Source organism: Rattus norvegicus, chromosome 5 (assembly GCF_036323735.1).
Source record: "Rattus norvegicus strain BN/NHsdMcwi chromosome 5, GRCr8, whole genome shotgun sequence".
Classification (NCBI taxonomy): Eukaryota; Metazoa; Chordata; class Mammalia; order Rodentia; family Muridae; genus Rattus; species Rattus norvegicus.
Window position 1 is genome coordinate 131,032,501 of NC_086023.1, and position 18,162 is coordinate 131,050,662.

Here is an 18,162-nt window from a genome sequence, read left to right on the forward strand (position 1 = left end):
AATGAATTTCCAAGTAGTTGGAGGATATTTTTGATGTGATTTTGTACCAAGTATCTTTTGTCTTATTAACATCAAAGGTTTACCTTTACCCTAATGAGAGTATTGATGTTCAGGAAAATTATAAGTTTTTCTATAAAAGGATGGAAAAAAAGTAGCTAAACTTTACATTGAATCCTATATTTCCTAATGAATGTCTAGATGCTATACATACATTAATTCCCATCAGAAACCTACTTAGGTAGATACAATTACTACCATTTTTCAACATGGGAATCATTACTAACTCATAATACAAGGTTAAAAAAAAAACATAAAGTGTTAGTGTTAGAAATAAATATCAGACTTTCAGAGTTTCAAAACTAATTAAGTGAAAGTCAATTGTAGTAATTAATTCTAAATGAATAAGGTCTGTAAGCTGACTGGCTTACGCAGCACAAACAAGTTACAATTCGTGATCGCTGTTGCACTGTGGGGCACTAGTCTTCTGTGGCTTCCTTTAACTTCACTTATGATTTTCTCTTTTAAGTATCAAAAAATTGTAATTTGCATAGCAAGAGCTTCTGATAAATTTCTGTTTCTTTTATAGAGGGTCATTTTCAACATCGTTAACTTCAGTAAAACCAAGAGTCTTTATAGAGATGGGATGGCACCAATGGTGAAATCTACCAGCAGACCAAAATGGTAAGTAACCCATGTGATGTGATCCATTTCTGAGCAGAAAATTTGACTTGTTGCTTAAATTTACCTTTTGCATAGTTGGAGAACAACTTTGTTATATCTGCAGATTATGAATCAGAGGAGTTTCTAGATGGCTATTATCTGGTCACTATGTACTATATTTTCAGAATGTTGGGAACTTGTTCCCAAGCTTAGTAGAAACAAATTTTGTTATGGGGGTACTTATATAGTATGATTTTTGGTAAAATTTTTGTCTTAAATTAATTTATTATGTATCATTGAAAATATACTTAAAAGTGAACCTCTACCCACTCTTCTTCCTTTGATCTACTTTAGATATTGATAATGTATAGGAAGACATTGGAAACTATAGTTTAGCCCAACCTATAATGTGGTCCATATGCATCCCAGCATAGCTGTGAATGTAGCCAAGGACATTTGTAGATGACAATGTCATGTCACAAAATGTTTGGACACTCTAGATGTATTTCTGTTCTTTTCTTCTTTTCTTCATTCCTTCTATTTTGTGTGTGTGTGTGTGTGTGTGTGTGTGTGTGTGGTATTCTCTATAAATATTGTATTTGTATGGCGTTTTATTTGTCCCATCACTATATGAGGAGAGAAATTGGATATGATTGCCTACTAATTGTAATGATGATATTAATAGTAATAATAATAACTACATGAATTATTGAGACCTCATTCTTTTGCCAACATTTTCCCTTTATAGTTAACATTTTCATAATTTGTGAGAAATATTTTAAATATAACAAAAACTGAGAAAAGTTGATTGGAAAAGTTGTAGCTAGATGAAATTAAGTATTCTCAAAGTCATAAAAGCTAAGGGGAAGACCTAGTTATTTATATATTGCCTTACAGAGCCTTGGAACTGCTTCATCCTGTCCTCCATCTATTCATTTATTCATTAAACCAACATTTGTTGAGACTGACAAAATGAGATTTTAAAAGACAGAAACCAAGTATTAGCCCTCCGTCACATAGTAGGTGTTAAGTAAATGTTTCTGTGAATGAACTGAATTCTTTATGAGAATTTATATGTAATGCACCTGGCACTTGCTAAATGCTCAACAAATGTCATCTATTATTAATAACATGTAAAATGCTATACAAATGCAAGGAATTGTTAATATTATTCTAGCTTTGATCCTTATTCAAATTTTAATGACTAGTGAGATGATAGTCTCCAAATGTCTGTATTTATAGAAAACTAGCATTTCATAAATATTGAATTTTTCTTTTATCTACAAATGATGCTTGATAATTTTCTATAAATGCTAGTTTGAAAAGCTCAGGTTTATAAAAATGCAGACACTTGCTAACAGTCATCAAAACTCTTTATTAAATGGTAAAAATATCTCTCTGGTCATGTTTTTTACCTTACTGCATCAAATCAATTAAACAGCTACACTTTTGATCTCTGTCTGTCAATAAGTCTGAGCAAAGGGCAAGGCTTCACTGTGAGTCTCTTAATTGAAACCAAGAAGACAGTAATATAGGCAAGCATGTGTGTCAGTGGATACTTCAAGTCGATAAAATATTATGTTTCTGTTCATAGGAACCTTTCAAACACAGTAAAACCATGCACTTTTCCAAGTTCTAGGTTAAGATCTTATGCAACAGCCCTAATTGCTATCTACCTTTCTAAGTGTTAGCTTTGGATATTCTCTCTCTCTCTCTCTCTCTCTCTCTCTCTCTCTCTCTCTCTCTCTCTCTCTGTCTCTTCCCTCGTTTCCTTCTCCCTCACTCCTCCTCCTTCTTTTCCTCCTCCTATTTTCCTCTTCCTTTTCCTCTCCTCTTCCCTTTCCTTCTCTCCGTCTTCCTTCCTTCTCTACCTTTCACACTCCCAACACCTCCCTATCTCTCAGATCTTACAGCTAAACATTTGATTTTGTTACCTGCTCCATATCTTGTCACTTAGGTCCTCTCCCCCACTTCTCTGTCCTCTTGACAAGATTTTGAATTATTAATGAGTCTTTACACTTGTAATATGATACCTGAAAATTTAGTACCTATATCCAATGTTAGCAGGCCTTTGTAACAGCAATTAATATCCAGTGATTGAACTTTTTAGTATGAAATAGCCTGAAATTTTAGCACAGAACAACTTAGCAAGTCAACCTTTATCTAATTCCTCCTTCTACTGACTGGAACTTGAATGTGAAACTTTTCACATTGTCTTAATTTCCCTTTCTCTTAATCTAGATGCTTTTATTTTTATTTTTCAGGACGTTATTTAGTGTCGTAATGTTCTGTACACTATGTTAAGTGTTAGGGTGCAAAATGGACATGAATATGATATGCAAAGGAAATTTTATAGAAATTTTATTAAATAATCTCCATAGGTCCTAACCATTCCTCTAATTGCCAATCTTTTATATTGAGAATCTTTACTGTTCCCTTTCCTGTTCTTCCCTGGATATGTTTTCTGTCAGTTATCCAGACTGCACCCTACCTTCCAGGAAGCATTAACTCAAATTTCCCAGTGGCCATAAGCATTGCCTGTCAAAACATTAGATTTTACTGATTTCAAGAAAATTATCACAATTCAGGCTTTTAGAAAAATAGCTCAATTCAAGCCTAGCAAATGACCTGCAGATTCCCATAGTAGAATATCTTCATTGTTGGCTTAATTCTACTTTTCCCAGTACTAAGACAAGAATAATAATTAACACTTTCTGGAATTTCACTAATTTCTGTAGTAGCAAATAGATTATGAGTTTGGGGCAAAAACTCTGCCTCAGGATAAATGTTAAGGTTTCATGTTTACCTGGATTTTTATCCTCAGAAATAGTGAAAAAATAGTATGTCTTCACTTTTCCAAGTAAAACATTCTTGATGTGTCTCATAAGGACCTCTAATTGATTCCTAGACTTTTGAGTTTTAGCATGAACTTGGAAATCTGCTAGTTATAGAAAGCAAATGAGCAAAAGATGCATCTAAGAACACATTTTGCAAATACATGGTCACTCAGTGCTTTTCTGTCTTAAGGAGATAAAGTAAAAATATCTGGTAGCAAATGGCAAGTATGTAAGAAATTTTCAGACTGCTTTAGTATACTCTAATTAATTCTGTTATACTCTAACCCTCTTAAGGACAATGGCTAGAGTCTATAGCAGTAGGATTTTAAAATTACGACTCATCAATGTTCCCTGACGGTTCCAGAAGAATATATGAAAACTTACATTTCTAGACATCTGAGATCTACATCTTTGCATATATTGAAATTGGGGGTAGAAATACTTACATAAGAAGTTAACGGTGATACCAGCCAGAAGCTTATGACCCAAGTGTATTTTTTTCAACTATATTTAATGCATAGAGAAGGTGGATATGGGAACACAAGAAGATGAAATGTATTATTGTACGGTCTTTTGCTAATCTGAAATACCTCTAATTACTCTTCCCAATGCAATAGATTAAGAAGATTGGAATGAACTTTAAAGTAATTTCTACTCGATATTTCATTGTTGATACACTCTGTAAATATGGATCCTGAGATGACAAATATGAACCTGATCTGATTTTTGGTATTGTTTTTTTGTTTATTTCTTTGGGTGTTTTGTTTTTTTTTTTTTAGGAAAAGTATGTTTTTAATTATTCACATAGTATCCTGTCAGAGACAAAATGTCTGTGTAGTTAAAGTAAAATTCATTGAAATTGTAAAGTTCCATCACAGATAACCACTAATAGCATCTATCCTTCCAGATTCTATTTATTTGTTCTTGAAATATATGGCTCTTCCGTCTGAGCATTTACAAAACATCCATGTGAATTGATAAATGAAATACATAGTTCAAAACTTTTTTCAAGTGATTTTAGAGCCATAAAAGATTAGCAAAAATGTTCTTACTTCTTAATTATGCTACCACATCTAATCTAGAGCTTCCTTGGACCCATCGGGTTTGGGAACAGGTGCTTTGTTAATTTGATAGACAAGCCATTTTGTCCACCTTAAATAAAGTTCTAGACTTTTAACCTTCTACTCACAGTATGTAATAGTAATTAAGATTCTACCCTGCTTTAAACCCTTCCCTTTAAACTTTGTTTTGGGGCTGGGAGTCCATGGTTGAGTACTTGCCTAGTTTTCATGAGGCCATGGCTTTTCTCCTAAGTACTTTGAAAATATTTAGACTTTCTGATTAAAAGGTCCAGTCTTGAATCAGATTCTTATTATATTATGAATAATAGTTATTTCAAATTTGCATGATTACAGTTCGTTCATAGATGCATTGATTATGTTGAGGTAGAGGACCTTGTTTCCTTGGTGTGCTACATCCCCTCCAGTTCTTATGCTGTTTCTACCTCCTTTTCTGCAAGGTTCCCTAAACTCTGAGGGAGAAGTTTGATGGATACATCCCAGTCAGGGCTAAGGGTTTCACGGTCTCTCACTCTTGTACAATGTCTGCTTGTGGGTCTATGCACTTGCTCCTTAAGTTGTAGGATGATGCCTCTCTGAAGATGGCTGAGTGAGGAGCTATAACAGAATGTCATTAGGAGTCATTTTATTGTTGGTTTTAGAGCAGTAGAATTCAATTTACTGAGTCTCTGGGCAATCTAGTCTCAAGTCAACCAACCAGTGTTATATATGGGTTCCATCTTGTGGAGAGGGCCTTTAAGGCAAATCAGATGGTGGTTGGTTACTCCCACAAATGTTGTGTCACCATTGCCTTAGTGTATCTTGCAGGCAGGGGCACCTTTTAGATCAATGGGTTTGTTGCTGAGTTGATATTTATACTTCTTTTTTGATAGCATGAAGAGTATCTTTACCTTCCTGAACCAAAGACTCTACAACAGCGGTTCACAACCTGTGGATCATGATCTCTTTGAGGGTCAAACAACCCTTTCACAGGAGTCACCTAGAACCATTAAAAAACACAGATATTTACATTATGATTCAGAATAGCAGCAAAATTACCATTGCTGTAAACCTAACCTCTGTGGTCCTATGGATTGTAGCTTGATTGCCATTGACTGAATAGCTTATATCCATATACAAGTGAATGCATACCATATTTGTCTTTTTGGATCTGGTTTACTCACTCAAAATGATTTTCTCTAGTTCCGTCCATTTACCTCTCAATTTCATGATTTCATTTTTCTCTTTGTTATGTCTCCCTTTCTTTTCTTTTTTGTTATCTTTAATCTTTTTTTGAAGTCCAGTCTCCCTTTCTGCCTGCCCACAGTTCCTCATCTCATTCCTCCTCTCCTGTTTCCAAGAGGTTGTCCTCATCCCCACACACCCCTCACACTTCACTAGGCCTCCTCATTTCCAGGGGCCTCAAGGGTCATTTCTGGTCTGGATCATAACAATTTCGATACTTGTCTCCAAAGATATCATCGCCTCTTCTACATGGGTAGTCATCAAAGCTGTCTGTGACCAGATGGGCCCTCCAGTCTTTTTCTGTTTTGTAGAATCCCTATTTCTATCTCAACCAAAAGAAGTCATCCAGGTCTTTGTCCTGTGCTTGATCAGCGACATCCACTTGAATTCTCCTGTTACCTAGAGATTCTTCTTTGAGACTCAGAGCACTGAGCAGATTCTGCCTCAAATTCTGCATAGCCTAAACCTTTAAATCTGTATGGATTGTTGGGTTCATATGGTAAGCGTACAGCATTGATATTTAATCCTCTAAAAAAAATCCTTAATGGAGTCTTCTGTCACATTATAGAGCAGATTCCCTAGGAAAGCAGTGTAGAGTGGCGACTTAGGAGGAAGGCTCCGATTGATATTGAGTTTCCGAGCAACCCTAGGAGCAGTGGGAAGGATGAAATGCAATTGGAGGTGTCCTGTGCTCATAATTACTATGCGAAGTTGTTGACACATTTCCTTCCAGATTGTCTGTTTCATCAGCCCAGCTGACTGGTTTTGGGACATAGGCGCTTCCTCCACCAGTTCTCCCATCCTCAGCTAGAAGGTCTGTTAGGGAGATGGTCTTCCCCTTCTTCTTCTTTTTTTTGTTGGGAGATGGAGAGAGCAGTTTTCTCATATTTTAAGAACATACAGCATTGTACAAAGTTCAGCTTTATTAAATTAATTTTTATAATCATCTCCTAAGCTAGAAACTATTGAGTTAGTGAATATAAGATCTTGCTACATACAGTAAGAAAATAAAAGTGTCCTTGATTTAAAACAATAGCCATCAATTTAGCATTATATCAGAATTGCAATATGCATTAAGCATTAAGAATTGCTATTGATACAATCCACAGACCACATGAAGCTCAAGAGAAAGAAGGCCAAAGTACAGATGCCTTAGTCATTCTTGAAAGGGGGAACAAAAATATTCATAGGAAGAGAGATATGGAGACAAAGTTTGGAGCAGAGACAGAAAGAATGACCATTCAGAGCCTGCCCCACCTGGGGAGATATATATAGATATATATCTCCACCAAAACTAGACAATACTGATGAAGCCAAGAAGTGCATGCTGACAGGAGCCTGATATAGCTGTCTCCTGAGAGGCTCAGCCAGAGTGTAACAAATATAGAGGCAAATGCTAGCAGCAAACCATTGAACTGAGAATGGGGTCCCTGTTGGATGAATTAGAGAAAGGATTGAAAGAACTGAAGGGGCTTGCAAGCCCTAAGAACAACAATGCCAACCAACCAGATCTTCCAGGGACTCAACCAGTACCCAAAGACTACACATGGACAGATCCATGGCTCCAGCTGCATATGTAATAGAGGATGGCCTTGTTTAGCACCAATGGGAGGAGAAGCCCTTGGTACTACCAAGGCTGGACCCCAATTCCCCCGCCAGTTCAGAGGAACGTCAGAGGGGCGGGGGGTGGTTAGGGAGGGGAACATCCTTTTTGAAAAGGGGGGAAGGGATAGGGGGCTTATGGATGGGAGACCAGGAAAGGGGATAACTTATGAAATGTAAATAAGAAACATCCAATAATAAAATGAAAGTACTGCCATTGAAGGGCTGGAGGTAAGGCTCTAAGGTAGAGTAGAACAGAGCTTGCTGAGCTTCTTGAGGCTTGATTCCTGCAACTGAAGCACAGAAAAGACAGATGTGTCTACTCTAAAAGGATCCTGTGATTGCTTTTTTATTTCACTTAATTTTGCATTTCAAGAATACTAATTTGCTGCAATAAAACCAAATTTCAAAATTAAGTTCCAATGTACAAAAAGGAAAAAGAAGCATTACACACTTCTGATTTTTGGATTAGACACGGGAGGTGAATTTCTTGTCTTTAGTACTGCTGACATCGTTTGTCATTATTTGTGAAGAAAACAAAGACTTGGAGAGATAGAGAGAAGAGGTGGAGTGTGGTTGTAAAAATATAAAAATAAAAAGGTATAGTTGTCTTTTACCCTGCTTGGTCCGCACCACGGAATCACATCCCAACTCTGTGGCGGCCCATTGTCTCCTGCCGATACACACTTTCCTACACTCAAACCCTCACATAAAAGAACACACAACACAATAATCTTTGACCCAATTGGTAAGATATAATTGCCCACTTAAACATACAAAGCCTGATACCATCCATCCCTTAAGAACATTAATAACATGTAAATACACTGAGCAGAATCTTAACATCACCTGCCATGGCTTCTCTCCTCTGTCTCTCTCCTGTCTCTTTCTCTCTCCCCTCGTCTCCTCCTCTTCCTTCAAACTTCTCTCCTGCCCATCCTTCCTTCTCCTCCAATGACAGGCCTCCTTCTATCCTGTACCTGCATCACCTGTGACATCATCCTACATTTCACCCTTTTTGTCTAATTAAAAAAAACTTTTCTCTCAAATATAAGCTGAGCACAACTACTATCATTTTGTAATTAAGAGCATAAAATATATCAAACACCCAGTCCAACACTTTATCAGTTAAACAGAACATTTAGTTATTCATTCCAGCTTAAGAAAGGCTTAAAATCTGTATTATATCTTGGGTAGCTTGTATACTACCTGATAACTATCCAATAAAATATGTATATTTAGAGTTAAACAGCCTGATAGGCTATGAGACTATAATGTCTTCAACCCCATCAGAAATCTGGGAATGACCAAATATCTATACACATAGGAAGCCTAACGCGGCTTCCAGAACTGAGAGGTTGTAGAGACAAATCTCTGCTAGCACAGTCCCCTGTTAGCAACATGTGAGCTCAAGTCTTCAGCCTTCTGGCCCAAAATCAACTGACAGACTCTGGAAATGCAGATTTTGAAGGGCTGATCACCCTGTCTTGGCAGAGTTTATCAGTCAACTATTCTGCATAATTTGTCCTTTTCTGGACAGTATTAGTCTGCAGATGAAACAGGCAGTTTTGTGTAGTGGCTGCCTAGTCACAAAGTATTGCCTCACCTGGAGGTAGAGATGTTCACATTCTTCATTAAATCCACCAAAGGGTAACTGTTAGGAGCAGATATGTCTCAACAAAAGATAAATAACTTTAAATCTCAAGTTTTGTGGATTTCTGACGTTTTTGAAAACAAACTCCCTCTGGACTGTTGTCTCCATATCCTAAATATCTTGAAATTACTCTCACAAACTCAGAGCCATGACTTTGTTATTTGAATCTTAACTCACATGTGTAATCAACTCAGAAGTTTGTAATGACAATAGAAGGACTGGCTCTAAACCTTGTACTTTTAAACTCTTTAAGAAATAAATTCTACATCAAAGCAAAGATATGATTTTAGTTTAGTTACCAAATGAGATTATGAGTGTACAATTCAATCTAGCTAATTCCTCCCTGTTAAGTTACAACCAATTTTAAATTCCTCATAAAAACAATTTTAGAATAACCACTTTCAGCCCCCCAAAGTCTAGTCTTCTTTAAGCTGTACATGGGCGTTGAGATATCCTTAGGGGTAGGGGGTAGGAAGAATGAAGCAAATGCTGTAGCAGGATGTGTCCTGACTGGACCCAGCTGAAAGTTCTTGAGAACAGGATTCCAAGTAGGCACACTCTGTAAAATACAACTCTGAAGACAAAAGTTTAGAATCGAGATATCTTTTTGTTTGATTCTCCTGAATAAATTTTTCAGGTGGTCTACCTCCATCAAATCTGATCAGTATGACTCTGTGAGGTTTCCAGAGCCTAATCACACTTTTTAAAAGCACAAAGACAAAATCTTTCTCCCAAAATATTGTGTTCCTTAGTCTGAAACCAGAAAAGCTTTTATCAGAAAAGCTTGTATCGTGTACTCTCTCCCAGAGTAATAATATAACCATAAAATTCAAAGTCACACCCATCATGAAGACTAAACAGTTTTTTAAAAAGGAAGTAAGCTAAACAATGAGCTTGATAGGCTTTTGTACTCTATGATATAAGGAAATTAACCCAAAATTCCCGTGGAGCCCACGTTAAGAGAATCCGAGCTTCCTGTGGTGGTAGATATCAAAAGAAACCACAAACTCTCGCTAGCCGGCATCAATGAGCCATATGGCCTTTAGCGGGGTAATTCATAAAACAAACCAAATACCTTTTATCAATTCCAGTATCAATAAGCAACACATCAAACCAGGACTTTAGCCCAAAATATCTCAATCTGTTAAGCTCTCTACCCGGAGCCACAGATTTTTCTTTATCCTTAATAACTTCTAAAATATATGCCTGCATTCACTCTCCTTGGTGTTACAGACATTTTATCACAACTCTCTACTTGGAGTTAGTGACTAATTTTTCCCTATCTAAGTTCTGAACTGTGAATGAAAATCCCCACCTGATTCAGGTAATCTCTTTACTCTCTTTTTTCTAAAAACAAACTTAATCATCTTTTAATAATACTTGTAATTAAGAAGTAGCTTGTCTAACTAGGATTTCAACCCAAAATTCCCGTGGAGCCCACGTTAAAAAGAATATGAGTATCCTGACTTTCTAAACAACTTTCTTTAAAAAAGCAGCTTTTAATCTCTGACTCTCAGATCTGCCATTACTTCTCACACAGCAGGAGACCTACAGCCTACCAGCCCAGGTGGCTTCCCCTTTCTTTGTTTGAATTCCCTCACTCCCACCCCCACCCCCCCACCTCCCCCAAGCTTAAGATATCACATGACTTAACATGGCGCCGGCCTCCTCTTACTTAGAAAATAAAAACTTTCTCTCAACTCTCAGGATTACTAGTGGATTCTTGTCCATCACTTTGGCGTGCCATCTGTTGTTGTAAAAATATAAAAATAAAAATAAATATTATTGTGTTTTACCCCGCTAGGTCGGCGCCGCGGTGCCCCAGATATCTGCTAGATATCTTGGCGGAAACACAGCCCAGCCGCACACTTTCCTACGCTCAAACCCTCACATAAAAGAACACACAACACAGTAATCTTAGATCCAATTGGTAAGATATAATTGTCCACTTAAACATACAAAGCCCAGTACCATCCATCCCTTGAGAATATTAATAACAACCTATAAATACACAGAACAGAATCTTAACATCACCTGCCATGGCTTCTCCCCTCTCTCTGTCTCCTGTCTCTTCCTCTTTCCCCTCTCTCTGTCTCCTCCTCTTCCTTCAAACTTCTCTCCCGCCCATCCTTCCTTCTCCTCCAATGACAGGCCTCCTTCTATCCTGTACCTGCCTCACCTGTGACATTATCCTACAGCGGAGCAGTGAAGATCCAAGCACATAAGAAATGATTCAACACACGATAGCTAGGTCTTCTTTTGCCTGATGTGTGCAGAAATGGCTTCTGGGGAAGCTGGTGACCTAGAAATGCCAAAGAGAACAGAATTCTTTCTACATGCTCTCAAAAGGCATTTCTTTTCATTTCTTTAAGAGGTAGGAAATTAGTCTAGTAAAACATGTGATCTTGAGATAATACTGACCCAATCCATCCAAACAATATGACAAGAAAATGTGTCTTCTTAACCAAGGATGAGTGGAAAACCTAAACTCTCACCCCCTACATATACTTGATAAAGGCAAAGCAGAGTAGAAAGCCATGATTTTAATTTCTTCTTAACAGCAATCCCTTCCTCCTCCTTCTCTGTATATACAAATGGGTAGCATATGTGCACTCTTCCCATATAGTTCAGGGTGTATGGAGACCAGAAAACAGCTTCATGTGTCATTCTTCAAGCACCATCTGCCTTTATTTTAGAAAAGTCTCTCTCATTGTCTAGAACTTAATGAGTAGACTGGACTGTCTCTCCAGTGAGCCCCAGGGAACAGCCTATCTCCTTCCCAGTGCTATAGAGTGGGTGGAGCAATAGCCATTACCCAGTCTAAGAAATAGGAAAAGAACAGGTTTAAATGAAAGCAGACGAGCTTTGGGGCTCACAGAGCTGTAGTGATTATTCTAACATCCATGCCATCATAGTTTTTCCAGAGGGAGAGGTAATCATGGTTTGGGAAAGAATGTTTAAAATGACTGAAATCTTCCTGAATTTGAGAAAAGACAAATATATTTGAGAGTCCATGTAAACTCCAGACAGGATAAAGCTAGGTAAACTCCTGTCAAGAAATGGCATAGTTAAAAATTCTGAAAAGTAAGGATAGAAAAATGAAAACAGTGTCGTTGGTTAAGTTAAGAATAATTTAGGGCTACATGTCTGAGACCACAGTGACCAAGTAAGGTGCCATAATTTTTATTTCAAATGCTAAAAGCACTCTCAACCCACACCCATATATCTAGCAAGAATCTTCTACAAGAATTAAGAAGAAGTGAAGATATTCAAAATGAAGCGAAACTAAGATTGTTTATTACTATCCCTTTAGAGCAGATAGTGCAGCTAGGTCTTCATGTGGATCTTCTAACAATTGGAACAGAGGCTGTCTCTGACTCACCTGTCTGCCATTGGATCCCCTTCCCCTAACTGGACTATCTAGTTGGATCTCAGTGGGAGAAGATACACTTAGGTCTATGGCAACTGGCTGTCCTAGGGTGCAGTGGTACACAAGGAATGCTTCCTCCTCTTTGAGGAGAAGGGGATAGGGTAGCAGGAGAAGGTATTTGTAAGGGTGGAATTGAGAGGAGAGGAACAAGGGCAACAGGGGAATAAGACTGATGTAAGGTCAAATGAACGAATGAGTTTCTTGCTGCAGAAAGGCAAAGAAGGACTTTTAAAATATCAAGAAGAAACAACAGAAATAATGAAAACATGGACAAAAGTAATAGGGTTTAATTTTTTCTGTGTTTTCAAAGGAATTTGTTGTAGAAACAAAAATAATCTCATCATCTGACATAGATCTTCCCATATGATAGAGGAGAGTTTAAGACAGTTATACATGAAAACTGTGCCCATACAATACACAAGTGTCAAGACTGATGTTGCCAGCAGGATAATACTGCTGTAGACTAAAGCTAAAATGAACTGCAAAGGTGATTGTGTTATAGGGTTGATCTCCAACTTGTAATGCCAAGAATTGATGAAAATTGAAGCATTGCTTAGGGGGAAAGGTGCTTTGATCTTGGGGGCATGCTTTTCTCTTTTCCCCTTCCTTTGTAGGCCATGAGGCAAAGAACTTTGCTCTTTCCCTTCTTCTTGTCACTATGTACCAGAATCTCCACTAGTGACTCCATCAAATGATAGACTGAAACCTAAATCATGAACCAAAATAGAACTTTTTGTGAATCCATGATCTCTGGTGTTTATTATCCTGTAGAAGACAGACTAATACAAACAGGATGATGAGGGAGAAGGGAACAGGAATGACGACAGTGATGTAGCATCTGAATGACCTTTGTACTGAGGCACTACTTAGGTATGTTGAGTGTCATTGAAATTACATATGACACAAAGATATAGAGCTCCATATATAGCTGTATAAATATGCTGATGTATGTTTCCTTGTGTATGTGTAAGTTTTTGTATGGACCTATCCTGACATTTAACTTGGGTGTACAATTGTTGTGCTGTGCTTCATAACAAGCTTCTTCCTTCAAGAAAACATCCTGTTTTACCAAGTGGCTCCAACATTTATATTCCCAAACAATACCAAATCCTTTTTACTCTTATATTTTGTACCCATGTGTGAGAGTGTGTGTGTGTGTGTGTGTGTGTGTGTGTGTGAGAGAGAGAGAGAGAGAGAGAGAGAGAGACAGAGAGAGACAGAGAGAGAGAGAGAGATAGACAGACAGACAGACCTACTGATGAAGTCAGAGAAGAGGAAGCAAGAAACTTATCTGAGGGGATGAGTTTTATGTATGCATATATGTAGTACATATGTATGCATGTAATTATGAATAACTATGAATCATATCATTTTTGTATATGTACCTGTGCCTCTTTCACAACTCTATCCAAGAACTTCAGTCTTCATTCTCCCAGACAGTATTGCTGGCTTATCTGAGACAGATCTTGCTTGTTGATGAGTCTTTAGCCAATCACAAAATCTAGCAGCTGCCAAGAAAAGACTGCTAGCAGTTTTGGGGACTCCTGTCTTAAGAAAGATGATATCACTAGGAAAAGTGGTCTGGGATTGGTTCAGTCTTGGATTTCAGACTATCAATGAGTCAGTAAGCATAGTTGTCAAGGATTTGGAAGGAGATCAACTTCTTTCCCAGCTATTCCCTTTGGTTGCCTACATCTTTCTGGAACGGATTTCAGAAACTATGTCTTACCACTCATTTATTGAGCAACTGAGCCACCCATATGATCTTCCAGCGCTTATATTTCCTCAGTCACAAAACAGAGCTAATACCATGCATCGTAAAGTTTCAAAGTAAGAATTAAAGCTGCCTGATTCAACATAAGCTTACAGCCATACAAGTTACTGACTTGCACTAGGTGAAGTACCCAACAGAGGAGAGAGAGAACCTGTAGAGACCATATACAGAGGTTAGGAATGGCCCTGGTTGGGGGATGGGGCCACCTACCCATCTCAAAAATATTAACCCAGAATCCTTGTCTAAAGGAAATGCAGGGAGAAAGAGGGGAGCAGAGACTAAAGGAAAGGCAATCCCGCGACCGTCCTACCTAGGGATCCATCCAAACCCAGACACTCTTACTGATGCCAAGAAACACTTGCTGACAGGAGCCTAGTATAGCTGTTCCCTGAGAGGTACTGCCAAAGCCTGACCAGTACAGATGCTCACAGCCAGCCATTGGATTGAGCATGAGGACCCCAGTGGAGGAGTTAGAGGAGGGACTGAAGGAGCTGAAAGGGTATGAAAGCCCATAAGAAGATCCAATAATACTAATCAATCAGAATCCCCAGAGCTCTCAGGGACTAAACCACCAATCGAAGAGTTCACATGAGGGAACCCATGGCTCCAGCTGCATATGTAGTAGAGGATGGCCTTAGCTAACATCAATAGGAAGGGAGGTCCTTGGTCCTGGGGAAACTTGATACCCCAGTATAGGGAAATGTTAGGGCAGTGAATTGGGAGTGGGTGAGGGTGGGGTGGGGAAGGTCCCTCATAGAAGCAGGGACAAAGGGGGATGGTGTAGGGGGTTTGTGGAGAGGGAATCTGGAAGGAGCATAACATTTGAAATGTAAATAAATAAAATAACCAATTAAAAAAAAAGAGTTACTAGCTTGGTCTGGTGATGGAGCTCTAGCCTCAAAAGCATCAGCTCAATGATAAAATGCTAACAGAGTCTGCCTGAACCATTGCTCCAAACCCCAGCACTGAAAAAAAATTACTATTAATTTCTTTCATTTCTTATAAAACATACATTAGTTCTAAAGCTTCATGCGTGTGCATGAAAGTTTGCTGTTATAGTCATTTTAACCTATTCCTAGAATCTTTAATTTGAGAAATAAACAATAAAGATATATGGGTCATAAAAATATTGTTTATGCTTTGGCGTGTGATCAAGTATATGAGAACCAATAAAATGATTTCACTTGAACTGTAACAGACTTTGCTTTAATAATATAGAGGAAGAAAAGGGAGAGAAAATAAAAAAAAAACACTAAGCTCATCAAATAGCACATTGTAAAACTCCAGTAATTTAAATAAGAAACTGAAATAGATATGATTATCTCCCACTCAGTCTACCGAGAAGAAAAGAAACAATTAAGATGAATGTGTTAGTGAGAATATTATTTTATTTCAATATTTCTATGATATTTACTCCAATTTCATAATGAATAGAATTACTTAGTGCAACTGAAACTGCAAGATGGGATTTTATAAGAGTAAATTGTTGAAGATAAAGGCAGGTATCTCTTGCTCAAAGTGGAGGATAGATTTTCCTGACAAAAACAATAAAGACATGACATCGAGTGTGGGGAGGTCTGTGGTGCTCAGTAAATCAACAGTGATAAAGTCCACAGAGAATCTAGATTTTGACAAGTTTCTCTTTCCAAACTGGATATTATAAAAAGATTCCTTCTACACCTCTTCTTAAGATGGTGTGTGGGAGTGTACAGAAGGTGGTAAAAGAGCAGGGTTAGGAAGGAAGAGAGTATCATCTTTGAAGTTCTTACTAAAGAACATAGCATTTCAGAGTCTGAAGTTACCTTAAAGATCACATGGCCCAAACTTTCAATGAACAAATGCTAAACATTAGAAGGAGAAAGTTGTTTATTAAGAGACATAGAGCAAGACAGACAGAACTGTGTCTGAGATGTCGGTCTCCCCTCAGCCAAAGCTATTCTTCACAGACTAGCTACAAGAATAGCTTTCTTGCTGCCTGAAGAAGATGTGCAGACAGACAGATCCAGGTATGAATGCTAGTGCTGTGACCCATCTCTAGCCTCTCCCCAACCCAACTAATCCCAAACCTGACACAGTCAAGGCTGTGTCAGGACTGTCATTCAGCACATGTGTATCCTGTTACAACGGAAACAGCCTTCAAAGGTCTAGACCCAAACACTGACAAGGCTATCTCTGAATCCAGGTGCTTCTTCTCATCAGAATTTTATAGGTGACTCATTCTCACCAACCATGTCCTCCACTCCACTCTTTGTAGCTATTTCTGGAGCTTAACATTTGCTGAGAAAGATGGCTGGAACCAGAGGGTTTCTTATTGTGTCATCAGTTATTTCCTTTTCTTACTTTTTTTATTGGATTTTTTAATTTACATTTTAATGTTATCCCATTTCCTGGTTTTCCTTCCAGAACTCCCCTATCCCATGCCCCCCTGCTTCTATGAGGGTGTTCCCTCATCTACCCACTCCTTCCCACCTTGCTGCCCTGACATTTCCTTACACTGGGGTATTCAACCTTGACAGGACCAAGGGCCTTTCCTCCCATTGATGTCCAACATCCTCTGCTATGTATGCGGATGGAGCCAGGAGTCCATCCTTGTGTTCTCTTGAGATGGTGGTTTAGTCCCTGAGAGCTCAGGGAGAGGGGGTGGGTTGGTTGCTATTGTTCTTCTTATGGGGTTGCAAACTCTTTCAGCTCCTTCAGTCCTTTCTCTAACTCCTCCATTGGGGACCTCGTTCTCAGTTCAATGTTTGGCTGCCAGCATCTGCCTCTGTATTTGTCATGCTCTGGCAGAGCATCTCAGGAGACAGCTATATCAGGCTCCTGTCAGCATGCACTTCTTGGCATCCACAATAGTGTCTGGTTTTGGTGTCTGTATATGGGATGGGTCCCCAAAAGAGACTGTGTCCAAGTGATTTTACTAGGCTGGAATTTCAAACTGGCTTTATTCTCTCTTCCCTTCCTTGTCATTTTCTGGTGTCCCCTTGACCTTGTTCCCTATGTTTACCATAAAGTCAATGAGTCAAAGGATTTTGCTATAGATAGGCATTCAATAAGTCATGGTGTCTGATTCATAGGCTGTGAATACAATTGTAATATGCCTGGATTGGTTGTATAGTCAGACTGCTAAGGAAGTTCTCACTCCTCCTAATGCTATGACCCTTCTTGTGGTCCCTTATGTTATGGTGACATGCAACTATAAATTTTATAATTTTAATTTTGCTGTGTTATGAATCACAATATAATATGTAATATGCAGATTTTCTTAGGCAACCCTGTTTAAGGGTAGGTCAGCTCCCAAAGGGATCACAACCAACAGGTTGAGAGCTGTTAGAATAAAGAGAGACCAATTCTGAGTAGGTGATTAGGAAAAGGATCACTGAAAAGGTGGCATTTGAGTTGAGAGAATGAGTAAAAACTTGTTAACAGAGCAAGTTAGAGAAATGGGGTGTAGGCAATGAAAATAGCATTGCAAAGGCAGGAGAAAGCATGCTATACTCAGAAAGTATGGGCAGTTGGTACGTAACTCAATGGTACATGCCAGAAAATGAGGAAGATAAGTGAACCGTGGGTCATAAGGCTGGCATCTGTTTACAGAGTGGAACAAAAATATTGGTCACTCTGTCTCTAGGTGGAGACAATCTTTTCTTCTTTATAGTACTCTAGGACTGTGGCAGAACCAATCTAGGTCAATGCTGCCTGTCTCTTGTATTACTATAATGACTTTCTAATGAGGATCCCTGTTTTTATTTTTGTACCACTATAGTCTATTCTCCATAGCTGCCAGGTTGATTCTTCCGACACAAGATAGGTCATTATGTACCTCTGCTCCCCACACCACTTCCTACTTTTCTTCTTGATCAGATTTACAGCTGTAGTGGCCTGGCCTGTCCCTCAAGTGTATCAGA

General features: G+C 38.4%; 1 protein-coding gene across 1 annotated transcript in view; it reads left to right on the top strand.

Annotated features, from left to right (window-relative positions):
* Agbl4 (AGBL carboxypeptidase 4) overlaps positions 1 to 18,162 on the top strand; it is a 1,279,356-nt gene that overhangs the window by 548,950 nt on the left and 712,244 nt on the right. The window contains 1 exon segment of the mRNA NM_001350232.2: positions 587 to 681. Coding sequence (NP_001337161.1) covers positions 587 to 681 — 95 coding nt within the window.